We start from the raw sequence: 12969 nt of genomic DNA, 5'->3' as shown, positions 1-12969 counted from the left end.
TCACTTTGTGGAGCTAAACAACATTACGCTACAAGAATCTTTTTTTTTCATGTTGTGGTGTCTGTCTGACAGCATCATCCATTATTTGTCCGTGTCTGAAAAGGTTAATGAAGTGGTCTTTTTTTTAATACAAGAGAGCAAAGCGGGGGGAACCCCCCCCCCCCCCCCAAAACAGAGCCATGCATCATAGCTGTAGTAATTACCATATTGTATTTACACATTGTAACAGGCTGTATTGATCTCCATATTTTGATGTATACTAGTGGATTACACATTTCTGCAAGCATGCCAACAGTGTTTAATGTTCCTGTAATCCTCCACTCACCACAAACACAACAGCAATTATAAAGTTGTCTGTTATTGGACCTGCGTCGCTGTTCCAGGGAATGAGAAAACCCTTAATTGGGGTTTGTAGTTCAGACAGCATTTGAGTGCGTTTGATTGGATTGGTTAGCATGTGGCTCACGTATGTAACATTATATCTGCCTTCTGTGATTGATGAACTGGTGTTAGTGGGCCTGCCTACCACGGCTGCTGTTGTCCGAGCAAGTGCTGACAAATGACTCACCGGCATGAGTGAACAGAAACACTCGACCGCACGCTGCCACACCGAGACGGATATTGACTGTGAGAGCAGTGTGTCTTCTCATTCTCTCGGCTGTCTGGTGACATAATGGCCACACGGAGATTGTCATGCTAAAGGCCATCTTTAAACCTAATGTAAGACACGGGGACTTTTCTTTATACAACTTTACACGACTGCTTTTATCGACACGTTGGCATCAGAAACGTTGCGAGAGCTTTGGCACTTTTAACAGCCTGTAATTGAGAAAAAACAGAGCTAGGCTTTCACAGTTATGAAACTCGACAAATAAGATTGGGCTGACAAAAGGAGTCAAACTCTGCCTTATATACTACCTTATATATTCTTAGTCACCAAAAAGACTCAGACCATAGAGAGGATGGATAAAAGCTTATAAACACAAGGCAACCATTAGGATAGGACAGTAGAAATATATGACACTGTTAACGATAGAACTTAAACTCCAAAACATTCAGTAATAATGCTCTAATATTGAAGGTAAAATGATCATCATGCACATAAGTGAACTTTCAGTTTTCCCATTGGACTGTTTTAGGTTCTTAGTTTGGAAACCTGTCATTAATAACACTGACCAACAGAAACAGCACTGAGCAAAATAGCAACGCGACAAACATTCTAGTCTTACAGTACCTATACTTATATATCTATAGGTACCTGAAAGAGTGTCTGTGAACTGTGATCACATTAAACACACTTATCTTTTTCTTCTTCGAGAACTTTCAGCAGCTCAGCATTTTCTGTCTTATCCTGCAAACTTTTTTCATATACTTCCCAGATATTGCTGTATTTGTATTCTGCCAGGAACACTGTTCTTTACTGTCTCCTAATGTTCGATCCCAAAACTTTTAGATTAATATTTTCAGCTAATAAAACTATATTCGTCACTTTTTCAGCCAGTACAGCCTGTATGTAGTGTAAAATTTACCAGGGCTCTTGGAGCTCCTCTGCAAGCCTATTGCCTGTGGTACACAGTAACACATTTGTAACAAATCCCTTTCCCTCCAGCCTTGACAGGACAGTAGGAGAACAGTGGGGATGTTTTTCTCATGTCCTGTGGAAATTAAACCCTTTCCAGAAATGGATGCTGAAGCAGTGCTTCCTCTAAAACATTTACAGCACATTTTGCCCCTTAAGTCGGTGTTTGCGTTCTTTAACATCTTAAAATCCGTGAAGCTGTCGGCCAACTGGTTAGGGATAGGTTTAGGTTCACATCTACCCCTTTATATGGAATTGTCACCTAATTGACATCCAAATGTAAATTTGCAAGTCCAGAATGTGATATTCATACCATGCTTAGTGGAACTGTAATAATGAGTTCCCCCACCCTGACTATCATAGCTGAGCGTTGTAGATATTGTGAGAAGACAAATTCAGGAGTAGCTCAGAGTGGAGTCACTTTTTTGAGCATGTCCAACTGGGAGGAGACGTAGATCTCACTGAGGGCAGGGAGCTATGGGCGTCTCAGCATAGACTGCTAACCCAACACATCACCTGACCAGGATAAGTGATGGATGGACTGATGGGTGGATTGATTATCGTGGTCAGAACTGTCCTGACGTTTAAACCAGAGTTCTGATGGTTGTTTTTTGCTTGTGTTTTACTCACAAACACCTTCTAGTGTCTGACCTCAGCAAACTGCTACTTTACTGCTACTCCTGATGCTGACAGTACTTATGGCAGTTGAGGTCCACCGATTCAATTATATTTGCATCTGATAATAAGCAGGAATTTTGGACGGTGTTTTTTTGTCCTTTTTCTGGGGGCTGTGCCAGAATTCGGCAAAAGAAAAGTTGGACCTCTAAGAAGAGAAAGAAGCTCATGGGAAATCAAAGCTCTTAAGGCCTGACTGAGCATAGGCAGTGAGCATGAAGACAGAGACAAACAGCGGGTGCACGCTGCTGCTGTTACACACACCCATTTGCTGCAAGATGTATCATACTGATTATATCATCAAACCTAACAGATACAAATTATTTTTCGCGATATGGTATCATCAGTGGAAAACTGACTGTGGATGACAAGTTTTTATATGCTAATCTGCAGCCTCACTGGTAATAATATGCTTTATATCTCAGATATGGTAATCAGTTCTGATTGACTTGTCTCTGTGTATTTGTCTTTTACAAGTGGGTGAATTGGAAGAAAAGCGACAAATAATTCAGCACAATCAAAGAAGAAAACTCACACGCTTGCATTTTGATGCACAAATGTTTCACTGTAGGCTATCCTCCGCTGGCCTGTCTTTCTGCTCTGTTTGGGCTAACTGTTACTGCTGCTGTTTTGTGAGCTGTTTTCTCAGCCTGCTTGCAGTGTCCCTAATCTTTCATCTTTGTGACATTTTCAGATCATGCTGCTAACCGATCCGGAGATAGAGAGTAGCCTTCTGATCAGCTCTGATGAAGGAGCCACCTACCAGAAGTACCGGCTGAATTTCTACATCCTCAGCCTTCTCTTCCACCCTGAGCAGGAGGACTGGATTCTCGCCTACAGCCATGACCAGAAGGTGAGAGAACGGCTGAGGCGAGTTCAGTGGCCAGTTGTTCAAAAGGAATCAAAAGAGCGTTAAGTAAGATAAGCAACAATGAGGGCAGGATTACAGTGGCCAGGAGCAAGACGGATAAACCTGTTACACAAGAGTTTAGCTCAAGCACGGGTCAGAGTTCACGAGTTTCACTTGAGAGGGAAGAGGATAAGTGAGGATAGTAATATTAAAACTGGCGTGGAAGCCCGTTTCACCAGGAGAACAGGAGAAAGATGGGAATTATGATGCTTTTAGTCAGACGTGTATGCTGAAGTTCACTTTGAAAAAATCTGGCTCATCTTCTGACTTTACCTCTGCAGGCAAGGGCCAGTGTCACAAAGACATCAAGATAGCAAATAACATGGTATCAGCTTCGAGCCTTCTTGTTTTGTGTGACCAGTCATTGTTTGCAAATGTGGAGAAATTCAAAATGGCATATAATATAGTCCTCTGTTTTTAACAGGGACAGTACTTTAGCCTTGAGAAATGCCAAGTTATTCTGAAAAAGACTGACAGCACTCACTAGACAACCAACACTAAGACAACAAACAAGCCCTCTATGGAAGGCCCAGTCCTTAAATTAATTTCCTTTTGCTATATTCAACCCAGAGAATCCTTTTTTCTTCCTCTTGGTGGAAGTGGGCTTCCATACACTGCAGCTGTGTGCTGTTTAAAGAACCATGTTCACGGATAAGTGATTCAGAAGTTAAAATGCACCAACCCAATAATCCAGAACCCACACAGCTCAGCTCACGCGGGCCTGCAGCTACGTAACGAGCGGTTTTAGGTTGAGAAATTCCTTTAAATCTCTTAAGCATCTTAGCTGTTAACAAGTCACCTGGTTTGAATGCACTGCATTTCAAAATGATGCCACCACATATGAAGCCAGACTTTATAATACACCTCCAGCATGGCTAAAACGAGGCTTCTCATGAGGAGAATGAGCCACTTTAAAACTTCAGTGGGCGCAGTCTCACTGTTAGTGATATTAATTCATAGAAAATGTATTTTGAAAACCTCATAAACATGTTGCATTTATAAAACAAGGTGGAGTCTGTTGATTTGCCATTTCTGTTTTTATAAACAAACAAACACCTGTTCATCCTCAACCCGTTTATTTATTCAGCACATTTGCTGAACCTAAATAATTCACAGGTGGTATTAGCTCTATATATGGAGGATTTCTTTAGTTGTTTATCTCTTTGTAGGTTGTTTAGCTTATTGGGTTCTTTTAAGCCACAGACAACATACTGAGAGTCTCACGGCGTTTGAATTTTGAGATAAGTAAACTGAACTTGGTTTAAAACGTACAGATATGAAGTTCAAACCAACTGGTGACCCAGATGTTCAAAGAGTCTTTTTTCTTTTTACATTTTCTCAGTATGTATGATTTGTTCTTCAGTCAAGCTCTGAAAGTGCACCTGAAACCATTTTTGTATTGGTAATAAAATAAAATAAATAAATCATTTCCAGGGAATTTGTGCGTGTGGTAGAAGCTGAACTCGTGACCTCTGACCTCTATCATGCTTATGACTGTTTCTGTTCTTTTGAAATGAAACAGCTTTGACTTAATCTGAGCTGTATTAAAGCACACGGTAGCTTTGTTCAGACTCTGAACTTACTAACGATCCGTCGGGGGGAGCCAAGGTTTTTGTGTTTTATTGACCCAATTTGACGAGCGGAGTGAACTCTCTGCTGTGAATTCATTCAGCTCCTCATTTCCGTCTAAAGTTCTCGAGTTTCTAAAGAACTGTCAAAAAAAGAGAAAGCTACACTGAAATAACTATGAACTAAGCCTCAGTATTGACACTGACTTTTTTTCTCAGTCATCATTTTATTAGCACACAAACTGAAAATTAGAGATTGGAGAAAACACTGACTCATCTAATGTAGGAAGCAGTGTGGGGAGAAAGTAGCTGTATGTCTGAGGCAGAAACAAAAAGAGGTGGAATTTATAGACATTTTAAAATGACCGTCTGCATTAATAAAAATGCTTTTCTTGCAGCTCAGCCCATTTGGGTCTAATATTTCAGCTATGATGAATAATGAAGGGATCCTCCTTTGTTGTGGACGCGTGGATATGTGGATGTACAGAGTGTGGGTGAACTTGCCTGTCTCTTTTACAATGAAAGTAAATCACGCTCTTACTGATGCTTCCACACACACACACACACACACACACACACACACACACACACACACACACACACACACACACACACACACACACACACACACACACACAGTTAGCCTATCAGTTGTAGGGACAGATTTACTAAATAGGGTGTGAGTGCAAATCCCATGTGCTGCTGATAGGTGTGGGTAGGTTTATGGATGATTGACCAAACCACCTTTTCTGTTTTTCTAAACAGGTCAGTTCATTTCAACATGACACACCTCGTCTGCCAAGAGCTGTGCAATTTAGCACAAGGTTGCAAACTAACAGATATTCAGCTGCAGATCAACAGGACAGGCACCGCTTGTTAATTGGAATCAGGAAAGCATATAACTATAGACATATAGGCCATACACATGTAGAGTTATTATGAAGGAAACGGTTGTCAGGTTCAAATGTAGTACTGCAAGCCATACGACAGTTTTCTATTGTCACGTTCTGTGGCACTGTTGTACTAAGAAAGCTTACAGTACTTAAAGGGATAAAACCAACTGGAAATGTATATGTCACATAGTGTCAGCGTGCACACAGCTGAATTTGTCCACCACAAAAAAACACAGTCATGTGTGCTCTCCGTGGTCCTGAAATGATAAAAAGGATCTACTGGATTCATGCCGTAATGGGTCGGGGCTGTTTAGCAGCAAAGGAGGAACCGACACAGTCTATCTCTGCATGTGGTATTGCTGCCGCACAACAGCAAAGAGCACACTCTGCGGATCTGTGATTCTTTGTTATTAAACATCATCATTTTTCAGCATTTTTGGTTTTGGTTTTAATTTTCAGATTTTAGTCCCATTTTATGAGGCTTGGGTTCAAGAAGAGCCCGTGTTTGTGGTTAAAACCCGTCCTTTCATAAAGGTAATTATGTGTCGAAAGCAAAGCCGGGGCGCGGTCACTGATGGTGGTGGAGCGACACATGATGTCACAGGAACAGCACCAACGCGGCGCTGTCAGGTGATGTCCTACCTTGCATCACCCAGCAGATGATGTAGTAAACAGTATATTAAAACTTCATGCTCTGCTTCTGTACCATTTCTTTGCTCGCTGTATGTCAGGTGTCAGGACTTGCTCAACCCCCCCCTTTCTTGCACTTACACTCGCTGCCTCCCCCACCCAGCTGTGCTCCCACCCACATGCATTATCTCCACCCTAAAGTGCTTCTCTTTCAATCTGCTCACCTCCTTTTTGGCAGTGCTGTTGAATTTCTTGACTAAGAGACCTTTTGGAGGTTGTAAAGACTGCGTCAACCCCCTGCACCCAACTTAACAGTTGCTGTCACTTGCTTGGCTACATACTAACTTGCTGTAGGAGGGTAATTAGTCAGAGTGATTTCCTGCCCCCTCCCACTTCCTTTCTCTGGCATCTGCTTAGCACAGCGTTGCATAGATGTCATGGAAATCTTATCAGCCGTGCTGTTTGCCATTTGTCTCGTCGCTGTTCGACACGCGAATGCGCACGAACCAGATGCGATAGTGAATATATAGTTTGCATATACTTAGGATGAGGCAGGTAAGCTTCGTGTCTCAGAAGCCCCACTGCTTTCTACAGTCACCATCATGCTGAGTGTTTAGCTGTTTTTTTTTTTTATTTAAAGATATTGAGCAATATAGTCATATAATTAAGGCTTTTAAAGTGAAATGCTATTAGAGAGTAATTAGTAAAACTTTTTTTAAAAAACAGAATACAATCATTGATTTGACATCAGTAATAATCTATCAAGACACGGTCTCAGGGATGTTTTTTGAATGCAGGCCTCCATGCTACCCTTCAGCACAGAGTAAATATATGCAATTAGAAAATAAATGAATATAAACAAACAGAGTCACATTTCTGTTATCCACTAATAAATGATTGTTTACACATTCTGCATGGCTGGCCATGCTTAAAATGGAAAAAGGTCCAGCCTGAAACACTGAAATAAGTTTCATGGCTTATTAAATTCCAGCTGTAAGCTACAGAGTAAACGGATTTGTCAGAGAATGCAGTTGTTTGGGGACAAAAAGACTGTCAAGGTTGTTGATATACTGAGCAAGCAGCACGCAGATGCCTGCATAATCATCAAACAAACAAAAAATGGATTGATGTGATTTTTTACATTTGATTTCAAATAGCACATAAAGAGTCAGAGTAGGATTAAAATGATTAAAAAAATCATAGTTTTCATGGTACAGTAAGAAGCACAGGTCTGCAGATATTTGACTGTGACTTTTCTGCTTCCACTTCATAAAATATTAAATAGATTTTAAAAGCCTTTATGAAATATTTAATGAAATAATATTTTGTGCCTATTTTAAAAAGGAATTCAACTCATTATCATATTACAAACTGTTATATTTAAACATTTTATTTGATGTTTTTGAACTTTCAATTTAGTATTTTTTGTGATAACAAACAAACACAATGTTAACATTCTCTGATAAAGGACCACAGAAGAGAGAAAAACAGACCAAGATCAATAAAATAAAATATCATGAGGGGAGTTTATAACCTTATAGTGCAACATTCAGGATTCTTGTTCATTCACCAGGTTTCTGGTCACACAGTTTCATCTCTGGTGGACGCTCACTGTCATTCACTCCGTTGTGTGAACTCTTTTCAGTCTCTGTTTCCGTTGTGTTATGAATGGTGGGCTTGGTTGTTTCCATTTCACAGTTATCATTTTCTTAGCTATCAATAGGAGTATCTGTAGATTCTTTTTTTTGTCTGGGCTATATGCCTCTCTAGGTATAACTCCTAAAAGAAATAAGGTTGAATTTAATGGAGGATTAACTTGTAGGATTTTCTGTTTCTTCTTTGATTCTTTTCCAGAATCCTCGAATTATTGGACAATCCCCACAAATATGTGAATAATCTGCTGTTTCCCCACATTTTCTCCAAGGGCATAGTTCTTTATTAGGTATATAAGATACCTTGTGACAGCTTTTGCTTCCCATATATTATCAGTGATTATAGCATTTAATTCTAATTACCAGTTCTCCTTAATATAAACCGTATTTTGGCACGACTCATTTATTTTGTAAATATGAGAAACATGTTTCTTAGTTGGGAGATGTTTTTCCATAATATTAATATTTAAGCATTTTATATCCAGTTATCCTACATAATACATTACATTATACATAATTCTAAAGAATATAGATTTAAAAGACTGTATTACAAAAAAAGCATGTCTAATATAAATTTCGCCCTAAACGTGAGCACCTCCTTGATGAGTTATGCAGTCCCACCGTTTTCCATCACTTCCCTCGTCTCAAACTCGTCATCCAGACAACATTACTGTCATGAAAAAGCTTATAAAAACATCATTGTGAAATATGAAACTGAATATGAAAAAAACAAGAAACAAATTAAAAACAGTCAAATTAACAATTAGAACTTTAATAACTTCCTTTTGCAAATAGATTCTTAATTAACACAGCGGTATGGTACAATAAAATCCCATTATTGATGTTTGTGGTAGCATGTGTGTGTGCGCCTGTCATCTTTCTGTCTGTAAACTAGTGATGTGTCGGTTGCGAACGAAACGGCTCTTAGGGCCGGGTCTTTGAGGTGAACTCCTTATTTGGAGCCATAGGGTTTTTTTCTCTCACCCTCTCTCTCGCACTTTTTTCCCGCTTCACTCCGCACGCGAGCCTTGTGCTTTGCGCTGGGCAGAGGGGGGAGGGGCGGAAGTTACAGTCAGTAGCACAGGAACAGAGCGGGAGGGAGAGAGAGAGAGAGCCAGGGACAACAACGTCACATTAGAAAGGTATAGTAATCATCCACAACTATTTTCAGGTGCAGATGATAAAGGATTCAGAAAGTTTATTCATGCAGGTCCATATGACAGAGAATATGCATCTTCTTTTTGTTTTCATATTATAATTTATATTTAATTGTGTTGTGGTTTGCAGTGTTTTGTGTTGTTTCACTTTAAATTTGTTTAAAAGGAAAAAGCTGAACATTTAAATAGTTAAAAGTTTAAATGTAAATAGTTGGTTTTTGTATTATATGATTTATTTATTACATTTTATGTGGAGTGAATAAATAAAAGTATATTTACGGTGGCCCCGAGAGACAAAGCACATACAAACCCCGAAGCACGTACAAAACACAACAGAAGTGCTCCAGGATGCTAGGTGCAGTGTTGAGCTTTAGTGGCTACATAAGTGTGATGTGTGGTAGCAACAGGTAAATGAACTTTTTTTTTTAATTATTTGAATATATATGAGTGCTGGTGTATAAATACACAAACAATACACATGTGCTTTCAATTAATTTAAGTGATCTTAGGTAGCTCTGTTTTGGAGTTTGTACGTGTTTTGTCTCTAGGAGCCACCACATATATTTATATATAAACATAAAGGTTTTGAACGTATTCTGCTGGTAAAGACCGCCCACATGGCGAGTGGGGATTTGTAAAGAAAAATACAAACACACACTGATACCACTGTTATTATTACTGCTGTTATTCCTGAAGAACAGATCATTAACTTTATGAACAAAATCTAGAATATCAGTGTGCCGAGATCACAAATTCAGTGTAATACGTTGTATCTTGAAGACAGATAATTAGTCAGTTAGTCTTTCAGTAATTCCATAATTGCTTGAAGAACACAACTTGAATAAGCTGAAGTCTCTCAGTTCTCAGTGGATGTGAGTCTGGAATGAACGGAGACACTCGGGGGCTCCTTTGTGGACATCTGGATGCATTACACACAGATTTTCACATGTATTCTCTGCTTACTGTGTAAACGATAAAATCTCAGCTTCCAGCGATTTACCCACCAGTGAATAACGTCTGTATGGAGACCACCCACTACGCTTTGGCTCCTCATACCTCATATGTCGCTGCAGTTTGCAGGCTTGTTACAGCGAGGCACATTTCTGTAGCGTATGAAAAGCTGCACCCTACACATTTCATTCTTATCGTGTTTTTCATTGTGTTAATGGCTTCATGGCAAAATATTCTCTGTAAGAGTTCTCTAGTAACGCACAGCCGTGTGGGAAGACAGACAGTGATTACACTGCTAGATGTTTTTAAGCCATGTTATTCATTTGCAGTGTTTGAATATTATGTAAATTTTAATCTAATTTAATACCTTCGACTCGAGCCAAATATGTGTGTGAGATATTGTGAGAAAGCTCGTCTCCCACTCCTCGTTACGCTGCTGCTGTTAAATTGACGAATAAATCAAGGTGTGAAAACAAACCCACAGTAAAGAGTAAACACAGCTCGTGATCTGAAAAAGGCCAGTGTTATATAAAACGGTCAATTTCAGCAAGTGTTAAGATGCATGTGACGAAATACTCATGTCTGGTTGTCTTTCTGCAGCTCTACAGCTCGGTGGAGTTTGGACGGAGGTGGCAGCTGGTGCACGAGCAAGTGGCTCCCAATCGTTTCTACTGGTACGTACGGTGCGCTCGATAGTGTAGGATAGTTCCTAAATCAGCCATGATGCAGAACGGTTTTTGTTCTTTACAAATTACAGCATTGGCTTGCACAACGCATCCAACCGAGCCCGAATATTTCTTTATTTATAGTGTTTGTAAATTTTTAAAAATATATTATTTTTTTCAAACCAGCCAGCTGATAACATTTTTCATATTCTAGGAGAAAAACATGCAGCTCATCCATATTTAGCAATTGTTTAATGTCTGTGAAATTGTGACAATCCTTCTCTCCCCCACCAACCATATAATTGCTGTCCAACTGTGCTCAAGCATGTTGTCTGCCCTCTGTGTTACGGTGACACACCATCATCTGAAAAGGAACGTTTTTTGCAGTCCTATTGCACTACATGACTCCTGTAGAATCAGCTGTAGCTGGAATAACTTGTAGTGTTCATTTTCTGTGTGACTTTCTAAGTCTCTCACATCATTTCAGCCAAACGTCTCCACTTTGGTCTTGTCTGAAGATTTGTGGTTTGCCCACAGGCAGTTTTGCATGTCTGAGCAGAGTCAGAGATGTAGTTTTTGTGAATTTGCAGGGATGCATACAACCTTAAAAAAAACCCTTTTTTACATGACTGTACATGATTTAAAGGTTTTTTTGTTTTTTTTTAAATCGTCACGTGAGAAAAAGTCAACTTTCAAGTAACGTAGTCGAGGCATTTTGAGAAAAATAGAATTAATCCAAAGCTACAATAGTCCTTGAGGCCTTGTGATGTGGTGCTATATAAACAGTGTTGGGTAAGTTACTTAGTAATTAGTAACTTAGTTACATTGCTAGTTACTTCTATCAAAAGTAACTCAGTTACTCGTTACTTTCAAAGTAACTAGTTACTAGGGAAAGTAACTTTGGTTTTACTCAGAATGCTCTTATTAATGTGTTGCTTCCCTGACTGAATGTGCATAATTCCACGAGAGAAATCCCACGCCTGGACCGTCGTCGACTGCTGCCAGGATTCTAGCCTACGTCACAGTGTCACGTGCGCTTTTTATGTCCAACACAGAAACTGCAGTCGTGGTGCTTTTAATTGTACTTGGATCTCGGAAATTCTGCCTTCCGAGTAGGAAGATGTAGGTAACTCCAGACTGCAGATAAGCTGCATATGTGTTTAGTAGTCATTTGTTTTTGTAGAGGGCTAGCAACACCAACCGTTTTCAAGGGCATCGCCATATTGGAATCCAGCATTCTCTGATGAGGCTAACCAGAACGCCGTTTATTCGAGTGTGACATTATTCCCAGGTCCGTGTTCCGATTTCTGAAATAAGTCGAACGCAACACATGAAGTAACGAATAACGAGCCTATCTAAATCCCAGTAACGATAAACGTGTTCCTGATGTTGGCATAATAACTATTTACCTTCTTGTTACCCCAATAATAACATAGTTAATGTTACTTAATATGAGCCAGAGAGGTTTTTAAGATTTCCTTTATTCATGTGTCTGACGTGCCTGATCGTCGAGTTCAATCATGAAAAAAGGCTTCAGAACCAGTTTGGAGTGAATCTGAAAGTTTTCTCGTCCACTGAGATGAAATCAACTGAAATAATCGACTAATTTCTTTCAGCGGGCCTTAACCAGCAACACAAGTTGTCATCTTAACGTTGCTGCATTGCTTCATCTTCTCATAATTGTTACAATGTTCCCTGGCCTTCCCTCACTGCCTCACTGCCACCGCCCCACAGTTGCTGTCCAACTCGGTGTTATCTAGCACGTCTGCCCTCTGTGCTGTAACTAACACGTAACAAAAAGCTTTCACCTCGACTAACTGCAGAGGAACCGTCGGGTAGTAACGAGCTGGGCAGCCAGGAGTGAAGGGAGCCTGAAGGGCTGATGCTGCAGAAGCTGTCAGAGTTCTATTTTGGGACGCTCGCTGTGCAGTAGGTGTGGTGGTAGTCGTGGTAATGAGGCTGCAGAGCGAGCTTATATCTGTAATATACATAGCCACCAAGAGTGTAATCTCATTTCGTGTTTTGGTAAACCTGAGCAGCACTTGGCCACACGCCGTTCTAACTTTGGCCACATTTAATAAGTTTGTGAGCTTAACGTGTGCAATTTGCCTGTGACATTACAAATGTGAAAAGCGTGCAGAGCTGCCTGTATGCGATATACTTTTGCAAGGCGACGGCTGCATCTCGTTTTTATGCATGCCTGTTCTGAGTCGCTTCAGAGGCCACACAGCTGTTCAGACGAGTGTCATACACACAGACGCCCCGCTGTAGGTGTGCCATCACTGAAAA

At 40.1% G+C, this 12969-nt stretch overlaps 1 protein-coding gene across 1 annotated transcript in view; it reads left to right on the top strand.

Annotated features, from left to right (window-relative positions):
* sorcs1 (sortilin-related VPS10 domain containing receptor 1) overlaps positions 1 to 12969 on the top strand; it is a gene marked incomplete at its 5' end in the record, with an annotated part of 203738 nt that overhangs the window by 135816 nt on the left and 54953 nt on the right. Inside the window, 2 exon segments of the mRNA XM_080881344.1 lie at positions 2949 to 3107; positions 10616 to 10689. Of these exon segments, the coding sequence (XP_080737470.1) occupies positions 2949 to 3107; positions 10616 to 10689 (233 nt within the window).

This window comes from Rhamphochromis sp. 'chilingali' (genome assembly GCF_963969265.1).
Source record: "Rhamphochromis sp. 'chilingali' genome assembly, chromosome: 4".
Lineage (NCBI taxonomy): Eukaryota > Metazoa > Chordata > Actinopteri > Cichliformes > Cichlidae > Rhamphochromis > Rhamphochromis sp. 'chilingali'.
Note: the sequence above shows the minus strand (reverse complement) of the source record. Positions and strands in the feature narration are given on the sequence as shown.